This window comes from Clupea harengus, chromosome 5 (genome assembly GCF_900700415.2).
Source record: "Clupea harengus chromosome 5, Ch_v2.0.2, whole genome shotgun sequence".
NCBI classification, from domain to species: Eukaryota; Metazoa; Chordata; class Actinopteri; order Clupeiformes; family Clupeidae; genus Clupea; species Clupea harengus.
The window spans coordinates 28,727,165-28,752,896 of NC_045156.1; the positions used below are offsets into that span (position 1 = coordinate 28,727,165).

At 41.9% G+C, this 25,732-nt stretch overlaps 5 protein-coding genes across 9 annotated transcripts in view; 3 read left to right on the plus strand and 2 right to left on the minus strand.

Moving 5' to 3' along the window:
- raf1b (Raf-1 proto-oncogene, serine/threonine kinase b) overlaps window positions 1–1,495 on the plus strand; it is a 21,293-nt gene extending 19,798 nt beyond the window's left edge. For all 4 annotated transcript variants that reach the window (XM_031568428.2, XM_031568429.2, XM_031568430.2 and 1 more), the window contains one exon: window positions 419–1,495. In XM_031568428.2, the coding sequence (XP_031424288.1) occupies window positions 419–559 (141 nt within the window). In that variant the 3' untranslated portion in view covers window positions 560–1,495. The remainder of the gene's footprint in view (window positions 1–418) is intronic.
- On the minus strand, window positions 1,396–10,332 carry mkrn2 (makorin, ring finger protein, 2). Its single transcript, XM_031568434.2, has 8 exons — window positions 10,216–10,332; window positions 9,657–9,785; window positions 9,157–9,356; window positions 8,565–8,887; window positions 7,943–8,157; window positions 6,180–6,290; window positions 4,120–4,264; window positions 1,396–3,670 (listed from the first exon to the last, which is right to left on the minus strand). The coding sequence occupies exons 1-8, from the start codon at window positions 10,245–10,247 to the stop codon at window positions 3,521–3,523; spliced, it is 1,305 nt and encodes a 434-aa protein (XP_031424294.1). The 5' UTR covers window positions 10,248–10,332; the 3' UTR covers window positions 1,396–3,520.
- A 237-nt stretch (window positions 10,333–10,569) lies between these two features.
- Window positions 10,570–13,523, plus strand: mkrn2os.1 (MKRN2 opposite strand, tandem duplicate 1). The gene is made up of 4 exons (XM_042707907.1): window positions 10,570–10,877; window positions 10,995–11,041; window positions 11,563–11,725; window positions 12,067–13,523. The coding sequence occupies exons 1-4, from the start codon at window positions 10,627–10,629 to the stop codon at window positions 12,302–12,304; spliced, it is 699 nt and encodes a 232-aa protein (XP_042563841.1). The 5' UTR covers window positions 10,570–10,626; the 3' UTR covers window positions 12,305–13,523.
- Window positions 13,524–14,870: 1,347 nt separating this feature from the next.
- On the plus strand, window positions 14,871–17,045 carry LOC105904692 (MKRN2 opposite strand protein). 2 transcript variants are annotated; one of them, XM_031568444.2, is made up of 4 exons: window positions 14,871–15,634; window positions 15,850–15,902; window positions 16,038–16,206; window positions 16,428–17,045. In XM_031568444.2, exons 1-4 carry the CDS (start codon window positions 15,432–15,434, stop codon window positions 16,666–16,668), a joined length of 666 nt encoding a protein of 221 aa, XP_031424304.1. In that variant the 5' UTR covers window positions 14,871–15,431; the 3' UTR covers window positions 16,669–17,045. The 2 variants fall into 2 exon arrangements, with proteins under 2 accessions (XP_031424304.1, XP_012688056.2); XM_012832602.3 differs by having other exon boundaries at window positions 15,853–15,902.
- A 19-nt stretch (window positions 17,046–17,064) lies between these two features.
- tsen2 (TSEN2 tRNA splicing endonuclease subunit) lies at window positions 17,065–23,283 on the minus strand. The gene is made up of 11 exons (XM_012832675.3): window positions 22,235–23,283; window positions 21,990–22,056; window positions 21,825–21,864; window positions 21,112–21,679; window positions 20,892–20,969; window positions 20,169–20,219; window positions 19,937–20,075; window positions 18,763–18,799; window positions 18,420–18,531; window positions 18,083–18,172; window positions 17,065–18,001 (listed from the first exon to the last, which is right to left on the minus strand). The coding sequence occupies exons 1-11, from the start codon at window positions 22,418–22,420 to the stop codon at window positions 17,942–17,944; spliced, it is 1,428 nt and encodes a 475-aa protein (XP_012688129.2). The 5' UTR covers window positions 22,421–23,283; the 3' UTR covers window positions 17,065–17,941.
- Between the last annotated feature and the right edge of the window lie 2,449 nt (window positions 23,284–25,732).

Below are 25,732 nucleotides of genomic sequence, written 5' to 3' on the forward strand. Positions count from 1 at the left end.
CACCGTGTAGATGTGGCATGCTCTTCAGTTACTGCTGAAGCCTCCCACCTACTGGGCTCTAGATCGTATTGATATCATTAGGACCAGACAAATGAATGGGTAAACAGAAGGGTACAGTCAGTGGTTTTTTTGGTATGGAAAAAAAAATAAATAGAAAATGCTTCTAGACCTAGTTATGACATATTTGAAGGATAGTAGTCGACAGTTGTTCATTTTTCTTCTGTGTATGTTGATACTTTGAGGTATTTGTATGCATTTGCGGTGTTTATTTTTTCTTTTTTGAGACAAAAACCTGCTGTGTGCAGTGTGCACCCCTTATTGTGTCAATGCATGTGGTCTCTCTGCCCGAGAGACTCTGAGGACCAGGGGGGGGGGCAGGCAATGGGACTGATATTAACGTGGTGATGTGTCTCCTCAGATCCTGTCCTCCATCGAGCTCCTGCAGCACTCCCTGCCCAAAATCAACCGCAGCGCCTCCGAGCCCTCCCTGCACCGAGCCACGCACACGGAGGCCATCAACGCCTGCACTTTGACCTCCACGCGACTTCCCGTCTTTTAAGCACAGCGCCTCTCCTGGTCGCGTCTCCACGCAACGCCAAGTGCCCCCCTGGGAATCAAGAGGACCCACCTTACAACACTAGCATGCCGATTGGCTCCAAGGCTTAAGCACATTTAGCATTACTGAGGCTGTAGCCAGCCAGGCTTGACTTGCACACTTTGAGTGCTTCTTTCTTCGAACCAGTACTTCAAATGGTGGGAGGTGTCATTGGATGACAGAATGGTCTAAATATGAATTTTGAAAATCTAAAGAACATGGTCCCCAGGAGAGACATGTCCTCTAATGCGTTGTGTTCTGTGCTTACACAGCCCTTTTCATACGTTAGTAGAACTTTTTTTTTCTTTCTTGTGAAGGGCAAGATATGAAGGAATGGAAGAAGGTTTATATTTGAAATCTGTTGTTCCTTTGAAACATAGATGATTACAACAGGGCTTTTTGTTCTTAAATCTGACCTGAATCAAAGAAGTCTATGTTGTCTCAGGTCAATATCTGGAGAGTTTTAAAGAAATGTAGCAATTTGAATGTTATCCATATAGCAGGGATGTAATAGACAGTGGTTCTTTTGGATGGTCTAGATGTACAGTTCTAATTGATGCATTTCTTCACGTTGTTCACATTTATGTGAGATGAAAAGGCATTTTGGTGTCCCCTCTCTGCAGAGGGTATGTGTGTATGGTGTTTGCTTTATAGGAATGCTGCAAGGAGATTTGATCTGACTTTCTAAGGCTATATCAAAGAACCGTGGATCATTGGATAGGGCCTCTTCAGAAATGATTAGGGATTTGTTTTTTTTTGTCTTATTGCTTATCACTGAGGATAAACTTGTAAACCTGAAAGACTGTTTATCCATTGTATTTTAATCAAATTAAGTTAAATACTTTATGACTGGTGACATTGTGTACATACCCCAAAATACATTTTCTTTATTTGACTACATACTGTACTTGTATACTTTAATACATATAGTTATGCAGGGCTTTTTTTTGTAAATACAGACAGTAAACATGACTATGGATGGCCTTCCATACATCGTTGGAAGGGCACACAACATCCCTGGTGGCACTTTGCTTATAAATAATAATACATACCCCCGTTACAGTTTTATATAAACATAAAACACATTTTCATATTTGCATGAAATATCACTTTTAATTATATTAGGAAGTGATACAAATTGTATTATTTTTATGGCAATGCCATTTCACAAATACTTGTGGGGAAGAGAGCTTCAAGTCAAATGATGGCCGGTAATGTCGACTTCTAGATGTATGAGAAAGGCCAATCCTGTAAATATCCATCACTGCAAACACTTGAGCAATGTAATGACACACCAGAACCCCTGCTCATTCATTACATTGCCTTCAGTGCCACTCAACAAGACTTTAGATCATCAAAATTCTTATGACTTTAAACATCACATGCCCTAATATTTAAGCTTGAACACGAGTTGAGCTAAGTTTCGCAAACACCATATTTTATACTGTTTCTGTTCTGCAGAAACCTTCCTGGGGCTAAATCACCAGGAAAGTCACAGACAGGTGCTAGGCCAAGGGTCCACAACCATAAGGTCTGAGATTAATCTACACAATCAAATTAAAGGCGGGTACACACAGATATCACCTAAACTCCAGGAGGGTGCTGGACTACATTCCCCATGATCAGATCCTAAACTTGTGACCGGCATGTTGGAATTTGCCATTCATGAGAGCCTCTTAGAGACACTGACCGGAAGCAATGGAGTCCGTCTATAGTACAGGTCTACACAGAATCGCATACAGTTGAATTAACTCCAAAGGATGATGGGCATAAAATCCACACAAACTGGATAAATGAATTCACTTTGGCTTTAATTTTTTTTTTCGGTGCCAAATCTTTGCACTGTTCTATAAAGCCTTCTTTGAAACAATAAGAGGTATTCTTTTCATATATTTGGGTTCCACCCAACAGGACTCGAAAACAAGACAAGACAACTGAATTTAACGGAATTACACTTATTTATATATTGCATGATTTTATAGAGGGCAATTTTGACAAAAATGCTAAGAAATTTTGAGCTGCCTTGTATTTCTGTAACTGGATTTCATATGATTGACCCTCCAAATCTTAAAATAAGCATTTGATGTAATTCTGCATAATTCTAAAAAATGGACATGACTCAAAAGTACTCAAAATTGAATTAAGTGCTCTGAGATCTAAAATAGTAAGGCTTCATTCACAAAATAGTAGACCACAAGCACATACTGGATATCAACTACAGGGAAAGTAAGAGAATCTCTGAGAATCGTAATGGTGGTTGGGAGCCACTTCTGATAGATTCAGATTCAGCTCCACTGCTTCAACTCTGGCCCTAAGAATGGACTTTTTTTCTTCTTTCATTTTGTATATAACTGCTTAGCCACAAACATAACTAGTCTGAATAGACTTAATGTGCACTGAACTGCCATTTGTCATACAGAACTCCACTCTTGCTACAAAAGTGCATTAGGGAGCTATGTGCCACTGCCAGTATCAGCTTCTCAACTCCTGCCACAGATGGGTAACTAGGACCTGTCTGTGAGAGAACATGTATGTCAATCTGGCAAAATGTACCTGATTGCATTACGAAAATATAGCAGCTTTCACAAACATAACTGTATTGGTGCGAGTACAGTAAATTGACAACTGTTCTTCTTTTCTTTTTTTTTTTTTTTTTTCATATACAGAACTGCCATAGTCTTTCCCTAAAAATGTACCACCCAGTAAAAATGGCATTTTAAAAAGCCTCATTTTGTCAACATGAAAGGCTTACCAGTGAGCACATTTTTTATTGCCCAGTTCAGTACAGTTTGATATGAGCCTGTAGATGAGCCTGTAGATGAGCCTGTAGATGATCCTGTGGGTTATTCTGTGGGACATGAGTGGTTGTGACTGCTGGGCGGACTGGACTGGACTGGGTAGGGTGCTGGGGCTCGGTACTGGGGCTCAGGGATGTTCCGGGGCTCCGCTCTCGCTGCCTGCTCCTGACAGCTGCATGAAGAGGTCGCCCAACTCGTTGACTTCGTCTTCATACTGGGAGGCCCCGCGGTGCTCGCGCTCCTCGATGAAGTCCCACAGCCGCACGGAGTTCAGGAACTGCAAGGCAACATGACAAGATCACCTCACACACCCATCCGTTTATCAATCAATCAATCAATCAATCAATCAAAACGTATTTATACAGGGCATTTCATACCAGGAGTTAACACAATGCGCCTTAATAAAACGTATTAGCCGATAACATAATGTATGCGTCTCAACAGTGTCTGGACAAAGGAGGCATTTTTAGCGTGAGACTCTCACCATCAGCCTTTGCCCAGACAGACAGCATTTTAATTCACAATTCACAGTTATATTTCAGAACTGACATCTTAACCTTGGTAGTTAGTAATGACTGTATTGTGTTGCAATGTTGCTGTTATCATACATTAAATGCATTCACCCTCTGTGACCAAATCTAACAGCCATCTTAAGCGGGTTGTCGGGGGGTCACTAGGTTGTAGAGGTCACTTAGAGGAGACACTAAGAGGCATCCTCATCCTTACCCGCACGTTCCCCTCGGAGCTGAGCTGTTTGCGAGGCTTGTCGGGTTCTGCCAGTGTGCCATCAGGATAGGCGTGCAAATACAGGCACTTCCCTCCGAACGGGCATGTTCCTCGGCCCTGGTCAAAGTACTTGCAGGGCTTCTTGCTTCAAGGAAGGACAAGCACAAGAGCGTGTCAGATACCCAATGCGCTATGACGAATTAGAATCACATGTGTCTTAGGGCAACTGGGATGGAATTATCCTCAGTAGTCAAATCCATATCACTTCTGTTGCCAATATACTTCAGTGCTTTCCCTCAAACATTCAGTCAGTCAGCCATGGATTAGAAGTGTTGGATGTTCTGCTTGTGATGAAGACTACTCAAGAGTGTTGGCTTGACTAGGTCACATTAGGACACATAAGGTCTTCATGTCTCTGGGAGACAGTACGGGTGTGCCAGACTGGAGTCATTTAAGCACAGAGAAGAGAAAAAGAGCCCTGTGGTTTAAAAGGTGGTGAAATAGCTCACACATGTTCCACAGCAGTTGCGTGGCGTGGCGTACGCATGATAGTTATGTTTCTGCACTACTGCGGTGCACATGCGTGATCGTCCACTCCATAGATATATATATATATAAAGGCTAGATGTCTCGTCCAACGGAGTCGAACGTCCGCACATGGCGGCCATCTTGCCCGGGTCAGTTCGCTCACCCATAACATTGTGTTGGTATTGGTATGTACTTTTTGAAATAACCATAACTTGCTCAATTTTCAACGGATTTACAAATGGTTTGGTTTCTTACAAACGTTATTAACGTGGTTATAAAATCGGTTGAAAATTGAGCAAGTTATGGTTATTTAAAAAGTACATACCAATACCAACACAATGTTATGGATGAGCGAAACTGACCGGGGCAAGATGGCGGCCATGTGCGGACGTTCGACTCCGTTGGCCGGCAACGCGGACGAAACATCTAGCCTTTATATATATCTATGGTCCACTCTACCAGCGCTGCTGCTGTGGCCCTGCTGCTGTGGCCCTGCTCCTGTGGCCCTGCGGCTGCTGCTGCTGCTGCTGCCAGCCTTATATATCTACATTGAGTTTGCCTTTGATTGACATCATAGAACTAAAGCCTACATTAGGTTTTTGCTATGACTACATAGCACACATGTAGCCTCCACTTTCCGCTTTCATAACAGGCATTTGGGGAAATTCTTATATTATATATAATATTTATATTTTTTTTCCATGTCCGGGACATATAGCCTAGACACGGAAAGGTGTGAGTTATTACATATGCATCGTGGCTGCTCTAAGCTGTTTACATGGGCGCCCAACTGAAAATGTAAAAGGTTCCGCGACAGTCACGCAAAAGAGCGACGCAACTGGTGTGGAACGGCCCTTAGGACTGTTACCGCTAAACCTAGTGGGCATAGCTGGTGGTTACAGAGATAACACAACAGAAAGGATGGCGGCAATGGGTGGAATCAGGTTTTGAGGTGGGATTATCAACAAATCATGTCTGGAAGTGGCAAGAGCGGACATGTGTATCCTAGATGGGCCGCTTCATCCTCTGGGACTGGGATCAGATGCTAGTGGTCGAGAACAAGCTTCTCTTGACCGAGTAGTGGAGGGAAGAATAACATGTATGTGATACCGCCTGGCGTATTAAGCCAATCAATAGGGGCTTCAAAGGCACGTCGGTGCAGAGACCTGGCGGATGACCTTTGGGGTTGCTATTTCTGTAAGAGCCCCTTGGAGCAGTCTGGCTGCAGCTCTCTATGATTGGCCGAAGGTCACTGAACCACATGGACACTGAACCCAGACAAGAGAGCTGCTGCTGCTGCTTCACGGGGGACTTGCGGTTATTTAGGCCCGGTCATAGTGTACTATCTGAGACATAGTCTGCAAATTTAAAGACGTATAATAACTACGTATGTTTATATATTTATAGAACAACAAACAAAAAAAACAAACAAATCAGCACTGATATGCGGTGAGGTGTACTGTGTGGAAAAGTACAGAAGAAGTGAAACCTCATTACACAAGATCCTGTATGCCACTTCCAATAGCTCTTACCTGACGCCAGATTTGAACTCTTCAATCAGATGATTCTTCTCATCCTGATCTTCAACCCAATACACACTGGGAATGACAAACTCGGACACTACTCTACACTCAGGACAAGACCTGGACACAGAAGAAGAAAAAACAACAACAGGCACATTAAAAACATAAGCCAATATGTCAAGAAGTTGTTCATTCTTCTGCCATACATGCAGCATGTCATGCTCATGTTTGGCAAGAATAATCCCTCGTCAACACTGGAAAGATTCCCTGTTGCATTCCATTGCCTTGCTCCACCCGAGCCTTCCACATCAATACATAGAGAATGATGGGCCAGTTGTGGTGCCGACTGCCTGTTCCAGACTCATTAGCTGCTGCTCCTCTGATGGGCTAGGATTGCACTTGGTCTAAATGTGATTGTGTGATGTGCACTAGACTAGAGCACTTGCAACGTCCTGCTGCCCCCTGCAGGTGTTTCAAAGAAAAACATTTGGATCTCAGACCTGAATGACCCTCATCAGTCTAGCACCAAACATCACCGTTTCATAGATGTCACTGCATCAACTGGGATCGGAAGCCTCTCCGTTGGATATTTTCAGTTAGTAAAGTCAAAAATGGACAAAGGCTAAAACCAACACCATAAGAATGAAGGGACTGGAATGATAATATTATTATTACTATAATAATGATTTGTATTACAGTAATATATTAATGCTACTCTCTTCTAGCACTGCTGACATTTAAAAATCACAATGTTCTTTCTTGACCCAATGACCCATAACTCCTTGACTTGGGGGCAGGCCCAAATCCTGGGAATAAGAAATGTGATTAACTGTGAAAGCATTCATACACTTAAAAAGAGTTAATATTACAACACAAGTAACATTTGCTGTCATTTTAAGGATGGAATGGTATTTGGGGATACATACGGTCATTTCCAAACTATTGACCGCGGTTTATACATCGATTTTTGTAAAAAAAAAACTTCTGCAGCCCTGCCGTTAATACTCGGGCAGCCTATACATGGGAATGCATTTTTTATTTTAGCCCGGAAGTTAGTAACGCGCGCAGTAACTCTCCAGGTAGAATGGGTCTCTCTCCCTCTTTCACATACGAATCCCATTAAAAACAACATGGGATAGAACACATTTACATTCACACTCAGTCTTCCGTAACGATAAAGAAACAAGGTGTGTGTGTATTCCACCCAAATGTAGCTGATTTAATGGAATGCTATGGAGTGTAATACATGCAAGGTCTCACGCCAGTTAAACTAGCGATGACCTACCCTTGCTATCCCCATCTTAGGGAACCATCTTAACCGTTGGTAGTTGCTAGCATATGTAATATGAACTCATTTTAATAGAAAGTGAATATGAACTCGTGTTCAAAGCTGCACAGGCGCCCTGAGGGTTTCTACCTTTTCCTATTATATTGCTTGAAATGCTTATCCCGTACAACTTTTAAACGGCTAGTAGTGGACAGGATGATGTAACGTTGAATAAACTGCAGTTAATACGCGGATGCAGTCAATACACAGGTTTTTTTTTTTTCAATTTCATAAAATACTGTAATGCGGTTTATAGTCAGCAAAGTCCGGTAACACACAGAGCAGCAAGAGCAGCATAAAACACTCAGGGACCTCCACTATTTGACACACCTCTGATCCATCTATGCTTGCTATCCACACACAGGGGTCACAGTGAACATCGCTCTTTTGAAACACTCCACCACCCAACCCCATAGCTCCCCGGTCCGCCCAACCTGGCACTCACTTGATGATCTTGTTCTCAAACTGCTTGGCGCAGCGCCACTGGCGGATGCAGCTGAGACAGTAGGTGTGGCCGCAGCTGGACAGGATGCCAAAGCGTCGGTCGGAGGGGGTGGCCTTCTCGTACACCACCTCCATGCAGATACTGCACACCTTGTCCTGGCTCTGCTGGGCCCTGAACGCCTTCTCCATATCCATCTCAAATGCAACCATGCACATCTAAATGGGAAGAGAGCTGGCCTTAGATTCTTCTCAAGTTACATCGGAGACATGTTGAATCTCCAATAGTACTGGGGCTGGAATAGCATGGCTTTACTAGCTAACAGAAAACAAGCGTTTTTAATTTAAAGAAGAAGCAGATTAAAACGGGAAAATGAATATATGCTGAAAGAATTGGGATGACATTAACTTCTACCTATGCAATATGGCTATTGTCAAAAGAACAATTACAGAATGACATTTAATAAGTAGCATCCTTCTTTTTTTCTTCTCTAATCCCACCAAATGAATGCATTTCAAGCCCTGTGTGTTTCCCATGTGGCTAAGCCAGTGTATATTTCATTCAACAATACACCACCATCTGTCTCTGTGAAAAAAACAGCATCCAATCAAGTGAGCTCCCTCACCTTTTCATGTGCTCGTCTCTGCTCTGGGTCGAGTGGGTGGAGCACCTGAAGCCTGCAAATCTCACACAAGTCCCCATGGAGATAGGGGCAGTTGTTGCCGTAGTGACACTGTCCAGCAGCCGCGTAAGGGCACAGCTGTGTCTGGGGCACCTCCGGGTAGGGGGAGGCGGTTGCGGCGGCAGAGCATTCCAGCCCACTGCGGATGGCGTCCAGGTAGGAGTGGGATTTGGCCTGCTGCCCGCCGCCATCTCTGTACTCCCAGCGCTCCTCCAGCACCTCGGCACTCTCTGCTGAGTGGGGAAGGCCTCTGTCACAGCCCAGCGCTGAAGCAAAAACAGAGGAAGTGACTGATGAATACTTCCATGTAAATTACCTTGAATAAGATGGAAGTGACAAATTATTAAACCATAGTAATATTGAAACCGGATTGAACATGTATATTCACTTTTGACTGTGTAAGATAAAAGAAGAATGGATGCAACACATTACATTAAAAAAAAATGGGAAAAATGCTTTGCAATGATATTACAAAGACGTATCAGAGAAAAGATACAAAATGAGCTGAATGTGCAGAAATGATGTAAGCACCTACCCCTGTCTCTTAGCACCAGTGGCTTTTTGGCCTGCCTTGCCGTGCTTGTTGGCGGACCTGCTCCTGACATAAGAGGTCCTGAACTGGTGCTGCTTCTGCTAGCCACATCAACGCCTGGAGGACCACTGACAGCACCGGTACTACTGCTACCACCGCCTCCCCCTCCTCCTCGACCAATTGAGATCTTGATGTGATCATACCTACACAGGCAGCAAGCTTAAGTCACGTTTGTAAGGCAAAAGCAAATATTGTGGCCAAATATTGGCACTAAAAGATGGGGAATTCCGTGTTCCACAGATTAATTTAGGATCTTATGTTAATGAAATGTACGAGACGACTACTGCATTAGAAACTACGGTAGAGTGCAAATTCTAGAATAATAGTGTTATGTTTACGCCATAGTTTCAGAAGAAAAAAAATGAATTATGTCTATCACAAACATGTTTCAGAGAACAACGCATCTCGCAGCATCAAACAGTTATTGGCGGATTGAAATTTACCTGCAGCGGTCTCCATAGGCACACACACCTTTCTGATAGAATTTACATATTGTTGATGGTTTACTTGTTGCCAGATCATGTGAAAACATACATCTGCTTCCTTCTCGACACACGCCATGGAGGAAATATCTTCAAAAACAGATGAAAAGGTGACGTTCAGACGGTACAAGACAGGACAAGTTATCTGAACAACTTATTCAAAGAACAAGGGAAATGTGTTACCAGATACGCAATTAGCACGGTAGGACAAAAAGTCGTGAGGCAGCCTTGCCAAGCAAACCAAACTTGTTTCATTCAAAATAATGGTCTGGGAGAACGTTTCATTAAGAGCCTTGCGTCATGGATGTTCTACTTGATCATGTTCTTGCCACAACAGGCGACATTGACAATTTGGCTAACGTTAGCGTGTTAGCCGGGGCACGCTAGCCAGTTCAGGCTGCACCATTGCTATCTCTATTGTCTCACCATAGTCAAGTTGATAGAATCATACAGACACACTGCTTACATATAACTAGTACGACTGAAAATAACATCTTGAACACTAGCGTGTATCATTTACCTGCAGGTGACTTGCTTTGTGGACATTTTCATTCCATAGGACCTGTCCTGTTGGTGTTCCTGTTATTGCGCTCGAGTGCAACCCGCAACTATCTCCCACTTACTCCAGTGGTTGATCATCCAATAGTTCCGCGCCGTTGTCCTGAACTGGGAGTCACATTTGATTCGCAATTTTAAATTAAGTACTTCACACAGTATACTTTTGCATATTCTAGACACATATTAATTTAACAGACAGCTTAGACAGGGGCATGTGGCAACCTGCCAAGTACTGGTTTTGTCCTGAAACGAATTTATTTAGCAGGTTGAATCAACCGGAGCCAACGCCAACGGGGATAGACTCCTCCTCCTCCTCCTCCTCCTTACCTGTTGGTTGGTTGGTAGGCTAGGTATGTTGTCAAAACGATTATGAATGGACAGAACAATTATCAAATTCAACCATTGTCAGAAGGACATCTATCGTTTTACAGGCTTACCCAGCTTTGCAAATGTAGATTTAGAGGTTCCGAGAGAAAACGAATTTAAACAATGTCCCATCTGTTTCGAGACTTTAACGTTTGACCTCCTCAACGCACCTGTCAGCATTCCTAGTCCATTCGCCAATGGACACAAGGTCCCGTGTGCTTTTACAATCGGATCTGTTCACGGACCATCTTTTCTCGGGTATGCAATATTACATTTCAACAGATAGCTTAGGCATACGTTTGAAATGTTTATGTAATATAGAGCATACCCTATAGCCGTTGTCAAATGTTTATGTTTATATTTTTAAATTGGCAGGGAATGGCATGACTCGGAGCTTCACGTTGGGGTAACAAATTCCACAGGTAAAAGGCCTACATGCAGGCTAGGCATTCCTTTTCGTTGTCACCGGTGTACATTTTCAAAGCAGCAGTTTTGGTAGCAATTAACTACTGAATATGCATGCACAATTTACAAACATCAACAACAGCACAGCTGACACTTATGAAAAGCTTGCTAGCATGCTAACTGTCTTTTGGCAACAGTTCGCGATGTCGCGCTGTAAAAGCTTTACATTTTCGACCCAGACCACAGAACTGCATAGCGCATAGCCGGCTAGTTGGAGGGACATGTATTTATTTGTCCTTTACATGACCATCATCACAACTGTGAAGATAATACCAGTAGTTGCTTATAAAAACATGCTTCTAAAAGTGGCAAATTGTCACATATGGTTTTTAATGTTGACATTCACACACCAACACTTCTTTGCAACTTATCATTGAACCCACTATAATTGGTTAAGTAGGTCTCCATTTCACAATCCAATCAAGTGATGTGAAATCAAAGCTGCCCATGATCAGATTATTCCATGTCTTCTTTTAAGGTGTTGTGTATAATTACACCTTATCTGGACTGCGGCGAGATGACCATGGTTGGGAGAAATGTGTATCTTTGCAGCTAGTTCCACCTTGGAGAGTCAACTTGAAACACTCCTGGGACGGGGAGCTTGAGCAATTCTGCTCCCTTTCTACTTGGACACCAGAACGGTATGGAGGACTCGTAAGCAGTGAAGATATAAGTAGAAAGGATAACACAATATCTTAGACCAGTTAACATTTTGTTGGCTTGCAATACTGAATGATAGTCTAGGTCCTAGATTAGAAAAGCTACATATATATTGAGCTGTTCCATGGTGAGTGTACAGAACACAAATGTTATGGAGAAAAACAGGAGTTTGTAGATCTAAATCCCTGAAATGGATGTGTGTATATTTGAAAGCATACTGCATATTTCAGGGACTCTTCTTCAGTCTGGTGCCCATAGAATGAAAGTGTTATTCAGGCTGCTACTGCTTTATATAGCTACATCTTAACCTTGTGCCTTACAGGTTTCACGAGGAGAGGGAGTTTGGGTCCCGCTGCTATGGTTTTGCCCTGGCCTTTATAAACCACATACACTCTCTGGAAGGGAAAACCTCTTTGAGCAGGGATGAATTTACAGGGACGCACATCCTACCCAGAGTTAAGACGGTCTCAAAATACATCCGAGTTTACCAAGAGATATCACAGAATGGTTTTTATATTGCTGACCAGATAGAGAATGTTAATTTAAAGACAGACAGCTGAATACTCCTAATCACTGTATATGAATGTCAGTATTGATCGGTAGTAGTCATTCATTGTTAAATTGATTGTAATTGAAGTAATATCACAACAAACTCTGTAAATTAAGAACAAAAACACTGACAAAATAAATATGTGACTGCACTCATCAAGCAATTTCTTACTTTACTTTGCCAGCTTTCTACATTGCAATGAGCTGTGTACTGTGCCTCTGTTATGCAATGTAAACAATGTACATGTGATACAGCTGCACCGTGTCTGCTCTCAAAAGGCTTAGAATTGCATTTCAAAGTGTCTTCTATCACACAGGGCAGGGTAGCTTTGTGTCGCCCATCTGCTGTTGTGGGGGTTTAAGATGAAGATCATATTGCATCATGCACAGACCCTTTCCTGTGCTCTGATTGCCACTCATGCATAGCTTTCAATTAAACTAATTGAAAAAAGAAACACTAACTGGATGATTCCATGCCAACTCACCCAGAATTCAGAACTTTCCCCAGTTTACTGAGTCATTCCATCATTAAGCAGTTTGATGTGAGATCATGGAGCCCTGCCCTGTTAGGAAATGCCTGGAAGAATAATAAACAACTGTCACACGCCCGCCTACACTAATGAAAAAGCCATGTTATGATTGATTATGAGTTACGATTGCACTCTTTTCTATGCTTCTGTGTGTTCCAATCCATTTCGCAATAAATCCCCCAAAGCTTTCTGGTGGGATTAGCCCAGATGGGCTTCATTATTTTCTAATGCTACTAGTTGATGATCTCAGAAGTTAGTTCAGAAACGTTTGAAATTGCAAAATAATATATGTGAATTGAGCTAAGGAACTAAGATTAATATTTTGCCCAGACAAATGAAAAAAGATGACTTCATCTATATGCAACAAATCAAGCCATTACAAGCTGTAACTTGCAAATTTCCTGAACCCAATGAAAAACAGGCTCAACAAAGTACAAATATTTACCCATGAAATATAACCACCGAATGTAATAATATTACAGCCAGTAAAAAGTATGAACACTTTCCCATAAAAAAGACTCAAGGATATTCAAATAATCCTTGGGGAGTGTTTCAGCTCCTAAACTATATTTAGGAAGATCTGTGGCACTCATTTTTTTATGCCATACCAAATCATTTCTAGATGTGATGGAACTATATTAATACTACACGGAATCAAAACTTGGGTGCAAGATGGTGAACACTAGTGGAGATATTCATTTTTGAAAATGAAAGATTCTTTGTTTTGGGTAAAAACTAGGGATGCACCGATACCGATACCAGTATCGGTATCGGTGCCGATACTTCGTTAAAATACTCGTACTCGTACTCGTTTTGAATTGCCGATACCAAGCACCGATACCACTCATCAGTATTTCACTGCATCAAACTGGCTATGCTGACACAAAATGTGATTTATTGTCCTACCTGTCCTACCACTCTCTACCAGACTAGTAAGTAGCTTATTTTTGACTGTGTTAGGAAAGTTTGTCATAGTGTCAAAGTATTTCAGTATACAGGTTTCGCTAAATTTAGCTGCTAGCATCTCGTTAGCGATTAGCAATTCCGTTATGCTGCCTTAACGGCGATTTGGGCTCATTTTAAGATAAATGACGACGACAGGAGTAAGGCACAGTGTAAGATCTGCACTGCTACGGTGTCGAGGGCGGAAAGGAAAGTACTTTGTTTAACACAAGCAATTTGATTAAACTCCTGAAGACACACCATAGTGCTAAGTACACAGAGTTCACTGATGCTAGTGGCGCAAGACCGAAGTAACCAATCTTAACTGACGTCTTGCAAAAGAAAAAAACGCGCACGCACACACACAGAGAGAGAGAGGTAGAGAGAAAGACTGTGCCACATAGGTTAAGTGATTGTTTGTGTACTTGAGCAGGAGATTCTTCTGATCCTTTTGTAACTGAAATGTGCTCTTGTGCTAATCCAGTAATAGTTCTGCACTTTTTGTTAAGCAGACTGTGTTGTTAACTATGCAGCAAATTGAATTGCCTTTATCTGGTTATATTTGCATTTTGTCTAATGTGATAATATTGTCTGTTTGAAGGCTTTTTTTGTGTGTTAAAACCAGAAAGCTCTGTTTATTTTTGGCTTGGGATAGCCTTCTGTTAATTTTGTACCATAAACTTGACATAATCTGCAGAGGATAAAATAAAATCTGCCTCCAAATTAATTGCACTTTCATGGAGACCAAATCTAAGAAGTATCGGTATCGGTACTCGGTATCGGCAAGTACACAAATAAAAATACTCGTACTCGTATCGGTTTGTAAAAAAGTGGTATCGGTGCATCCCTAGTAAAAACAATATTTGATTACTGTAAATCATTCAGCAACAACTATTTACATGAATACGTGTTGCAAAGGATTCTTGTTCAGATAGTTGCTCAGTAGAAATTTCAACCCAATCCAGTGAAAAATAAGCAATTGGTGAGGCTTAGAATACATGATGGATTTTTCAAAGTCCCATGAATTTCATAGAAGGTTTTACATGATTTGTTCAAGAAAATCAATGACATGAATTGGAGGTCCGAGGTGAATTGGAATGACCCAACTGACTTATCTCTGACCCTCAACCTCTCTGAGCATATCTTAATTAATCTTGTAATCAAGAATATATAAATCAAATGATTCCATGACATTGTGGAACATGCCTCTAGTTGATAAACTGTAAACATGATTTCATTTCATTTATTCAACTGTATGATTTATTCATCATGCTGATGTGATTTGCCACACACATTATACCTTCGCTAAGACTACTACATCCACCTTATAACTCTGGGCTGGATCACACACAACTTAGGAAATGTTTTAATGCAATCTTTATTATTCCCTGAACCAATTTAGTATTGTAACTGAGCAGACCGTTTTCATTAGAAACACACGGCTACTGCTCCTCTTAACATTTAATACACAAATGGGTTCCGCTGCTCAGCAGGTGTTGGGTTATGTGAAACCGGAGAGGCTAATGGTTACAAATAAGGTTGTCTGTGAACGTCACACAACCAGAAGCTCTACTATATCACCCACAGCCGTCCACAGGCACTGGAGTGAAGGTATAGGAACCAACGTTATCGTTGCAGGAAATCGCTGTGTCCATGTCTGTTCTCCATGGATAAGAGTGTGTTGCGGTTCAGCCACTGCAACAAGGATATCTTTTGTTTCTTCGTCCCAGAGGAATGCCCTGAGTGTGGGATTAGCTTTAGTGGCCGGAGACTAGAGGAGGCACCCGTTAGCATACCTAACCCTTTCTCCAATGGACACAAATCTCCATGCTCCTTCCTGGTGGCTCCAACAGATGAAAACAAACTCAGGTAGGCTGTTTATTTACACATGGTCATGTTAATATGGGCAATAAATATACAATTTGCTTACAATTGTCTCAGAATGCTATTTGAAATGATGATTTTAAATTGAGAGGCTATACCTAGTACTGTTTTATGCCACATCACTTGTTTTACAATACTGTGCAGTGAGGAGTAGTAGGTTGATCTGTAGGAGTAAGTCCATTTGATGTTTATTTCCAAAGCAGGGATTTTGATGGCGGATCAGACCTCCATACAGGCATCAGCACTTCTAAGGGTATGAATCCGTGATTGATAACTCATCATTTTCTTCAATGTCACTTCACTAAAAGAGGAATACACAACAGAATGTTGTGTTTTCATAATGGGTTTTGAAGCGTGTTCTGTGCACGTGCTCTTTCTCTCCTTGTAGGTGTGGTGTTTAACTACACAAAGACTGGAGTGTGCCGAGACCACCAGGGCTGGGAGCGGTGCCTCAGCATTCCTCTGGTCCAGCCCGACATGTACAACCTCATAGACCAGTGGGACCAGTACCTGGACAAGTTCTCCACTGCCCAGATGTGGGACACAGTCTGGAAAAGGTACACTGGCTGTTTTTATAATTTATGTTTGAGATCTCCCGCTTATCGAGTTTATGTCTGGTAATTTGACCACCATCAATGTCTTGGTATTTAACTACCATATCTGAATGTCCTAGTTCAGTTACAAAATGTCTATCAAAATGTGTGAACTCCTTGCTAGTAAGCATTTCGTTTTCATAAATACAAAAACAGCTGAGTACTTCTTGGCGTCTCTTTTTCAGTTTTAATGAGGAGACCCACAACTGCTACAACTACACTCTCATGTTCATAAACTGTGTGTCAGCAACCCAGGGCAAACGTGCCCTTAGCAAAGATGAGTTCACCAAGAGTTTTGTGCTTCCTCGGATAAAACGAGCATCTAAATACAGCACGCTCTGCAGAGAGATCTCCCAGAACCACTTCTACATTGTGGACAGTCCTCTGAAGGAGAGCGGAGAGACAGATGGTGATGGCAAGACTTAACACGTGAGGATTGTCACAGTAATGGGAGCTTCATGCTACTTTCATTATGCCATTTCTGAACTTTAACCTATCAGGGCCATATTAAAGTGTAACTCCACCCTAAAATAGTGGTTTTTGGAGCTGTACACTAAATGATATGACTGAACTATGATGAAGTACATCAATGCTGGTGTTAATATTGACTCTTTAGCCTTTTCCAAAATGATGCAGTGGGTGGAATTATGGTCAGAGCTGAGGTGGAAGTTACACTTTAATGCTGCAACCAGACTGACACTGACAAGTGTATCTGTGCCTCTCCACACTTAATGCACTGGTTCATTATGTGGGATTTTAATAACTAAATGTTATTACACCAAAAAAAAAAAAGACTTAACAAAAGATGCACTGACATAATCTTTATTTAATTCACCAGCAACTTGATGCCGTTCAAAAAAATGTATTGAATATAAAGCATCTCACACATAAATAAATAAATTGGGCTGGGCCACAGGTAAACAAACTGAAATGTTCTTAAGTGGAAGAGATATCACACCTCTGTCATGGTCTGAGAGCACACAGCAGCGAATGCTGAGCATTGTTTTCCTAAACATAATGAATCCAGGCCGGCCACACACACACACACACACACACACACACAGTCTGACAGCAACAATGGGACAACGTGACCGTGACCGACCCAAATCACCCACACCACACATCCGCCAGAAGGGTTGCCTGCCTGATTATCCATGTTCATGTGGGGATCCCATTACCTCCTGAGCCATCTTACAATTAAGCCACACTGAAGCATGCCGGAGAGGTGTTCATTTAAGCTGCAACACCCTTTTAAAATGCTCTTCTGAGCATCAACACATCCGCTTGCAAGAAGCTGAAGTAATGCACTGCAATATCCACAAATGGCTAAATAAATGCTCTCTTTATATGGCTGATTGTAGACATTTGTACATTTATTTATGAGAAAATGAATGTACAATCTCAAGTGACTGTTTTGCAGAGTGTTCCAACAACATGTCTCCAAAACAATTACCTAACAATCTGCAGTACACAACTGGTTTCCAAATTATTAAACAGCTGCACCAAATGTGCATTGGCAAAAGAACAATTAAAACAAATAAGGTCAGCTCTACTGATAGGAAGTTGCAACATTTCTATTAATGTTCATGTGGACGTTGGCTGCATCTCAACTCTTGGAGAGGGCCTGCTGCCTCATCTACATCTGTTGATTTCCACAGACCGCCTTTGCAACAATGAAACACAGTAGTTGAGTCAACGTCTATATTTCATCTTGATCGGTGCGTTCTCGTGAGGATATCCATCTGCTCAGAATCATCTCCTGAGACAACAGCACTGCATTAGTGAAGTACATCAGGAAAAACAGAAACTATAGAAACAGGAACTAGTCATCAGGCCTCACCTGCACTTTCATCCTCTTGATGCATTCTGGAGAGCAAAGCATCTCTTCATTCATGTCCAACGGAATAATAACATAACAAAGCATCAGCTCCTGTAAAGCAGAATACACTTAAATGCATGCCTCCATTCTACATTCAGCTGTACAATCAACATTTGTATTTCATTACGCTACGTGTACAATCCTCATTCAGTAATGTCCATCAACATGTAAAAACTGATTTCTTTTTTAAATAAATGCTTCTGCTATGTCTCCTGTCAGAACCTTCTGTGGAAGCTCAATGTCTGTCTGTAAGTGCTTTCCTCAGATCCTAAAGTAATAAATGAAAGGAATTAGGAACCTTCGAGACGTTTCCGGTGACCCTGCTGAGGGCGGCCAAGGAGCGCCAGCTGAAAGGTCGCAGTGTTGCCCCCTTAAAGGACTCATCTACCCTCTCCACCACCACCGAGTAGCTGCATATTAAAGGGGGGGGCAAAAGGGAACATTGGAAGACAGTGTGGTCTGTTCAGAACCAGGTAACACTGAATGGTGCGGACTTCCATACAAACAATGGGATGACCTAAACCATGGAAATGGCTACCAAAATCAGGAAAGGGACTCCATGTGATTTTACCTACAGATACAATCATTTGAAGTCCCATTAATGTGTTTAACGTCAAAGTGATTAATGGGATAAAACCAACCTTGCATGATAAAAAGGTGGTCCTTTCCGATAGAGCACTGCAGGAGACGAGACAAACCAATCAGAAAGCACACAGACTGTAACTCTATTCGCCATCAGAAAGCACACAGACTGTAACTCTATTCGCCATCAGACCAACCAAGAGTGTCAGTGTCAGATGTGGACGTGAGCGGCTGTTCTATGGGCACAGCACAGGAGTGGAGAGTGGTCAGACAGACAGCAGGAGTCAGCCTCCTGTCACTGCCATCATCTTACCGGCACACAGGCAGGAAGGCTATGCTGTAGTACCTCTGAATTATTTAGCTGCTGCAGCTGAGTGTTACTTAAACCCCGGTGGAAAATCTCGCTCAGTGACTTTGGCCTGGTAAAGTCTGGCACCAGGAGAGGGAGCACATGATCTAGTCAGTTAATGTCAAAAGACTTTCCACTGAACATGAACAGGGTAGCGGGCAAACTCAACTCAAGTCATGAATGTTTCAGTTAGGGGTCCAGACTAATGAACAACACGGCACCAGTCAGAAGCTACCAATCCTGGAATGCCAAGCACGGTCACCTTGAATGACACAAGATTGGTGTATTGTTGTAGAGATGCCACGAGGAAAAAAACTAAACAAAACAATAGTAGGAGAGACTGGGGTAAGATGAGCCAGTGGGATTTTCATCTTGCTGTGGAACAAATCATCTGTGGATGTTGCTCAAAAGAATAAAAGTGTCTTTAAATTGAAGGGGCTTCCATCTCTAATTGTTAGTCCTCAGAGCTATAGACACGTTAGTTGCAATATTTAATGATATAATGGGGGATTTCATTATTAATAATTATGTCTAGCATTATACCTGGTGCTGGTTGTGGTTCTTGGATCTGGCTAATGCAATAGCTAGTCATTTTCCTCAGATGGCTCTACTTACCCTGTCAGCTGGATGGGTCAGACCACTTTATTGGAACCACATATGTTGTTGTCCATTGCAGTTAGGTTTCAATTGATTGCACAAATCCTGAACTTGTGTTCTGTCTCATATTCCCTTGGCTATAGTAAAATGGCATGCTAAAGTAAAAAAAAACGGCTCATCTTACCACTTTCTCTAAGTTTGAAAGAAAACATCAAAGACATTGAGTGCGACAGAAATTGCACTCAAACTAGGGTCACAATACAACATATTAAAAAGTTGATTCTCACTGAAGTCGGAGCCGTATTTCACTCCTGTCTTTGGTACCCATCCCTTGGAGCGGAAATAGTGGTAAGCCACATAGGTGGTCTCGAAGTTTGGCTGCATTGAACGACACATTTCCCACACCTGGAGAACTGATAGCGGCTCCTGTAAAACACAGCCGTGTCGGTTCAGAAGTACTAATATTGTTCGACACAACAAATCTCTGGATGTTCTGACAAGGGAATAATAGTAGGTTACCTCATGGTCATAAATCGACAGGCAACCTAAAGCATAGACCAGGAAGAATGCCTGAAACACGAACAAACACAAAAGTTAGCAGATAAGATCTGGAATAACACAAAAGTTCACTTCTACTTCATAATCCCCACCCTCAGCATTCTTCTGCAGGGAGCAGGAGTGCAGGGTTCATTTAGAAGCACACCCTTAAGTCACCCCAAATTAGGTTTGAAACAGCATTGGCCATTCAACACTGACCGAGCCCTTAAAGGTGAACTTTACCATACCATATTTCATCACAGGGTAGTAAATACAGGACAAATGTTGAATAATAGAACAGTGAAAACAACCAAACACTGATCTCAAACATCAGCTGTGATGCCTTGATTACCCCCCTGGGCTCCTGCTCTTGGAAATCAAGTGAGTTAATCACACCCGTGGCCTGGAATAGAGATGTCAGCATGTTCCCACTAAGAGGGGGGGGGGGGATAGGCGCTGTGAACACTGCCACGTGGAGAGGGAAGGCACAGGAGACCCAACAGCTCACCACAATCACAGCTTTGTCCACTGTTTACATTGGCCTGCCCCACTGTTCTCTCCCTGCTAGAAAAACCAGCTGTGGCAATACAGGCTTAATTAAGTTCCTATTGTCTTACACCCTCAAATTATTGTGGATTCACAGTAAAAAAGCTGGAGTCAGCTGGAGTACTATGGATGACAAAATCTGAAAGGGGTTTAACTCACCTCCTCCAAACTCAGCTGTAGGTATTCGGTAATCCTGAAGGGGTTAATTCGGCACACTAATTTCCCTGTGCCATTGGCCTGGAGGAAAGAGGCCATTGTTTTACAGACAATAGGGTATATCTTCTTTCCAGATGAACATTCACACAACCAACAGCACACTTCTAACTCCCTTTAAGTGCTTTAACACAGACATAGGAAACATTACTACACTTGTATTTACATTTCTCTGGCCTTGTGTGGACTCCTCATTGTCCTCCTGCTCCTCCACAAGAACATATTCACAACCTTGAGTGTCAGTTTTGCAGTCCTGCAGAGGTGCAGCTGCTTCCAGCTGACTCTCCTGCAGCCGACAGCCACAGTGGACGATCCAGTCGTCGTGCCTCGAACACCTGATCTGGGACCAGGCTTTCGGATCCAGCTGCTCAGGCTCCTCAGGGTACATACTGGCTAAGGGATCATACACAGGGTTCCCTTGCCGTCGGGGCCTCTTAGCTTCAGGAGAGGTTCCACCTCCATCTTCCACCCCATCACTCAGATCTTCACAACCAGAGGGTCGTTTTGAGGAAGAGTCCAGGATCTTTAAAGTTGTGTCCACACATGGCTCGTCGTCCCCCCTCACATGAGGGCTGAGAGGGATCTCTGCATGTCCATTTTCCTGCTCCTTACCACTTTCTGTCACAAGGTATTCCACTGGCTGGGTTAACCTTTCAAGGGTCTGTCTGACAACTTCCTCTTCCAAACCTTGAGCCTGCAAAGCGTCCCGTGCCAGTTGCAGTTGTGCTTGATACCTAAAACATACAAAAAATGATTTGGTTTGTGAGAGAATAGCTGAAGCACTATATCAGCTCACCTACAAAAGCTATTAATCAGAAATGTAAGGCATATGAAGTGAATGTAGATGACGGCTGTAGATGTCAAGTTGGGCAGGCGCACCTCGAGTGTGAGATGACCGGGAGATAGAAATCACCATGATCTACGAGGGGAAAACAAGAAAACGTTTGTTTCATTCACTCAAGATGCCTTCGCGCAGCATTCAGCCCCAATTATGGACTTTGATTTGGCTTTTAAATTGAATCTCGTTTGTACACATGAACTCACCTTTCCACCTCTCAGATAGGCTATGTTCTGGTCTGCTTCTAGACAATATGCCTTTGCCAAAGTAGCCCTTAAGTATCGGATGAGAATATTTTAACATATATTGTAATATATAAATGCATTACATATACATATACATTAATATGTCATTCATTCTCACACGTATTTACATATCCAGATAGGTATATGGCACGCATGAAATACAGGACAGCTCTGGACTGCACGCAGCCTGTATTCTGTTGACCTACCTTACTGTACAGGGATTGTATATAGTCTGGATTCCTCACAATTACGTGATTATTAAGAAGTTCGGCTTTGAATACCAGATGATGAGGGTTGGTCACATCCTGCTCGAATATTGGTACAGGCAGAGGCGCCTCATAAGCCTCATAAACTCTTGCACGTCGTTTGGGAGCTTGAAAAACAGCTTCCATCAAAGCGCCACGAAGCTCTAACACTACCTATTTGGGACTGTTGAGCAAATTGTTCAAAGTCTTGACTCAGTCGTACATTTCCTTGCCAATAAATTGATGCTACACACCCATTTCTATATGGAATTTTCTACCTAGCTAAAGGAAACTTGCTTACGCTTCAGTAGGCTACGCTAATGTGAGCTACCTAGCAAACGGACTGAACAACAGAGAACTAATCACATGTATCTGTACACATTGGGGAAATTACACTTGCTTAAAGATGAAATTACAGAATCAGTAATGAGAGTAAAACTGTGTGTGCGTGTGTGTCCACAACTTCCTACCTACTCAACACATTTCAAGCAAAGAGTTTAGAGAGGTGGAGCCTGTCACAGTGTGTTACCTCTATTCTCTACCGCGGAGTGCAAGAGGGTGCGACATTCTGTTCCTGTTAAGATATTTGCCTAATTAAATTGAACATTGACCATTCTTACATAGTTTAATTCATTGCTTGTTAAGTGAGTTTAGTTTAGAATAGTAGGCCTATACATCCACCTCGTTAAACCAAACAATGCACGTAACTTTTCACTGCCAGAGAATATTCAAGCGTACACCTATGGGCTATGTGTCTAAAATAACTAATAAAAACAAGTAAATAAAAAGCAAAAAACAAATGAATATAGTTTCAAGAAGGCTGCAGTGTGTAGAAAATATAACGAAAAAAATATAGGCTCCAAAGATGACCCTGTTCACCATCATGACCAGCAGGGGGAAATGTTAACTAATATTTGCAATAGAAGTACCTCTCTAAAGCCTAGGTAAAGATCATTCAAATTGCAACATTTTATACACAAACCTCAGAGAGACAGCCAGAGAAATAAAACAAACAAATATACAGTGCACACAAGCAGGAGAGTTTGTTCTTTAAAAACGCACTTGTTAGGCTACAAGGTTGTCACTGAATACTGTGAGCTTTGTGGGTTTCCTTCAGTGCCACAGGCGGCCTATGTTTTTTTTTTTTTTTTACCAGGGTTGTGATGACCTAGTAGTTTAGTACAGTCATGCTTGTTTATCTATATTTTGCAAAAACAAAGTGTGTATTGACTACTTAGTACTTTTTAAAAACCACAACGCGTCCTACATGCTGAAACAAACCTAGCTCTGACTAGGTTTTCTGTTGTTTTTTTTATGTATATATATACTGATTTAATAGGCTACCAACATGCTTTTGTGGTGTTTTGAACATATTTGGAGACCTATATATGGAGAAAAAATATATGTGTTAAAATAAATGCAATAAATACAGAAATAAATTCATCTGAAAGCAACAACATGCTGTTCTTAAATCTATGTTGTAGTGAAGTGTGATATTCTCCAATTCTACTGGCTAATACAAGGTAGGATTCAACTGTCTCACCAGTTCTCATTTCGTAGAAAATCAGATGGGAAAAGACTGGCTTAGATAGTTAGACAGACTTGCACAACACGCACAGTCAAGCTGATGGTTTACTCAACATTTTCTCAGAAAAATTCTATGTTTCCCTCTTTGCAAGAAACTCTGTGTGCCAAGTCACTTCACGGAGGAAGAAAATACAGCTGGTAGACCTGAAACATTTGATTTTTGAATTCATCACTCTAATGTACCATTATGTAATATCTCATTTTCAGAATTCACTTGGGCTCATTTTCAGTGACATTTTTTACACGGAATCACACGTCCATATACTGTAGGCCTAGATTTACATTCTTTTTAAGAGGCGGCGATCTCAGTGTTTCACACTCTCACATGTAATCAATCAATCAGCATAGTTTTGTAATTCTCACTCTTTTTCCTGCCCCCTTTTTCTGGTTTCATAACACTGGGTTGGGACCATTGTTTAGAAAGATAAATGACTAAAGAAAGTAACTCTCACATGTTTACTCACCCCTGTGTAGTTCTCTTTACACTCTCTTTTTGGAGCTACACAAAGGAATAGCCATGGTTGTTTGTCACTGTGAAATGCCTGCTATTCTCAGTTTAAAGAAGGGAAACGAGTAACATGACACAGCACTTCACTGACATCCTGCATAAATACACCAATTATGTATTGTGGCTTAACGTCAGTAAAACGGAGCAACCCACATTTTTAGGAATCTGGTGATATTTTTGTTGTAAAAGTTTATTAATGAGCCTGAGTTTCCAAAAATATTTATCCTGATGGCAAAGAGCAACAGAAAGTGAGAAAAAGAGAGCGTGCAACAACACGAGAGGGATCATTTCTTCTGACCTCTTAATCCCCCCACTCCCCCTATTCCCCCGGCAAGGACAGGTGCCTCCCGTCAGTGACAAGCCTTCCCCATGACTGAGATTCCTATGCCTTCTTCAAACAATGAGGACAAACCCAAGCTGCTGCTTTTTTGGGGGCCCACAAACACACAAAATATAATTTCCTTCACTGAATGCTGTCTTTGGCTCAAGTCCTTAATGTCTTTTTATAAAGCCGGAAAATTTATTTTTTGCAATTATTTGGCAGAGCAGAGCAGAAGAGTCTTGGCAGGATATGGTCACCGGAGACTTGGTAGTAACAAAGTAAGGATATGCTGACATGACATAAAAAACACATTTAATCATCATCATCCTCAAAGCAGGCATGAGGCAGTTCTCCAGAATACCCACCTGCCAATCCTTTAGCACGGCTGCGGGACCAGCGCTCTCTCTGCCCCCCTCTCCTTTCACATCTAGAGAACACAAACCTCTGCCCACCCCCCCGTCTATCAGCCAGATTTACAAGTTTATAAAAATGCCTCAGTTTGAATGGCGTGAAGCAAACCTTCTCAAAAGGTTAACATTTCCCATCTGTACAAGATGGGGTTCTGGAGAGGTACTCTGGAGTTTACTTTTGACAATGCAGTGATGGTTCTCGTGGGATGTGAATTTATGAAGCTGATCTTTCAGCTTCATGATGATGAGCAGAGGTACATTAATTCCTAATGAATCACCTACAATAACGGCAGTTTATATACCACAGAACTTTGCAATGGGCATCAAATCTATTTGGTTCAAGAGCTTACTTTCCTTTAAATGATTCACCGATCCTATGTTTCAAGGAGTAACAAGACTGCACCACACTAAATGTAACTATCAAAGACTTCCGCGAACAAATCTAGACTTTGAAACTGTCTGTTCTAGCACCTGGTAAGTATATTTTCCTCCGGCAGATATCCATCTCCTGACTCAGTTCAACTGAGTTCATATTTTGCAATCACAACAGGGTGTGTTTGCCGAAGCACGCAATAAAGTCATGACGTAATGACAGCCAAATAGCTTTGCGTGTGATTGAATAGCGCAGAGCT

What these genes read in the sequence shown, in the direction of transcription:
- mkrn2 (XM_031568434.2), bottom strand. Translation starts at nt 10,247, where the DNA reads ATGAAAATGTCCACAAAGCAAGTCACCTGCAG. An exon ending in GCCTATGGAGACCGCTGCAG is followed by an intron (nt 9,357 to 9,656) that starts GTAAATTTCAAT and finishes CTGCCTGTGTAG; the next exon opens with GTATGATCACATCAAGATCT. An exon ending in TTTGAGAACAAGATCATCAA is followed by an intron (nt 6,291 to 7,942) that starts GTGAGTGCCAGG and finishes TTCTGTGTCCAG; the next exon opens with GTCTTGTCCTGAGTGTAGAG.
- mkrn2os.1 (XM_042707907.1), top strand. Translation starts at nt 10,627, where the DNA reads ATGGACAGAACAATTATCAAATTCAACCATTGTCAGAAGGACATCTAT. An exon ending in CACGGACCATCTTTTCTCGG is followed by an intron (nt 10,878 to 10,994) that starts GTATGCAATATT and finishes TTAAATTGGCAG; the next exon opens with GGAATGGCATGACTCGGAGC. An exon ending in TCTACTTGGACACCAGAACG is followed by an intron (nt 11,726 to 12,066) that starts GTATGGAGGACT and finishes TGTGCCTTACAG; the next exon opens with GTTTCACGAGGAGAGGGAGT.
- LOC105904692 (XM_031568444.2), top strand. Translation starts at nt 15,432, where the DNA reads ATGGATAAGAGTGTGTTGCGGTTCAGCCACTGCAACAAGGATATCTTT. An exon ending in AGGCATCAGCACTTCTAAGG is followed by an intron (nt 15,903 to 16,037) that starts GTATGAATCCGT and finishes CTCTCCTTGTAG; the next exon opens with GTGTGGTGTTTAACTACACA. An exon ending in TGGGACACAGTCTGGAAAAG is followed by an intron (nt 16,207 to 16,427) that starts GTACACTGGCTG and finishes TCTCTTTTTCAG; the next exon opens with TTTTAATGAGGAGACCCACA.
- tsen2 (XM_012832675.3), bottom strand. Translation starts at nt 22,420, where the DNA reads ATGGAAGCTGTTTTTCAAGCTCCCAAACGACGTGCAAGAGTTTATGAG. An exon ending in TACAGCTGAGTTTGGAGGAG is followed by an intron (nt 20,220 to 20,891) that starts GTGAGTTAAACC and finishes TTCGTGTTTCAG; the next exon opens with GCATTCTTCCTGGTCTATGC. An exon ending in TCACCGGAAACGTCTCGAAG is followed by an intron (nt 18,173 to 18,419) that starts GTTCCTAATTCC and finishes TCTGCTTTACAG; the next exon opens with GAGCTGATGCTTTGTTATGT.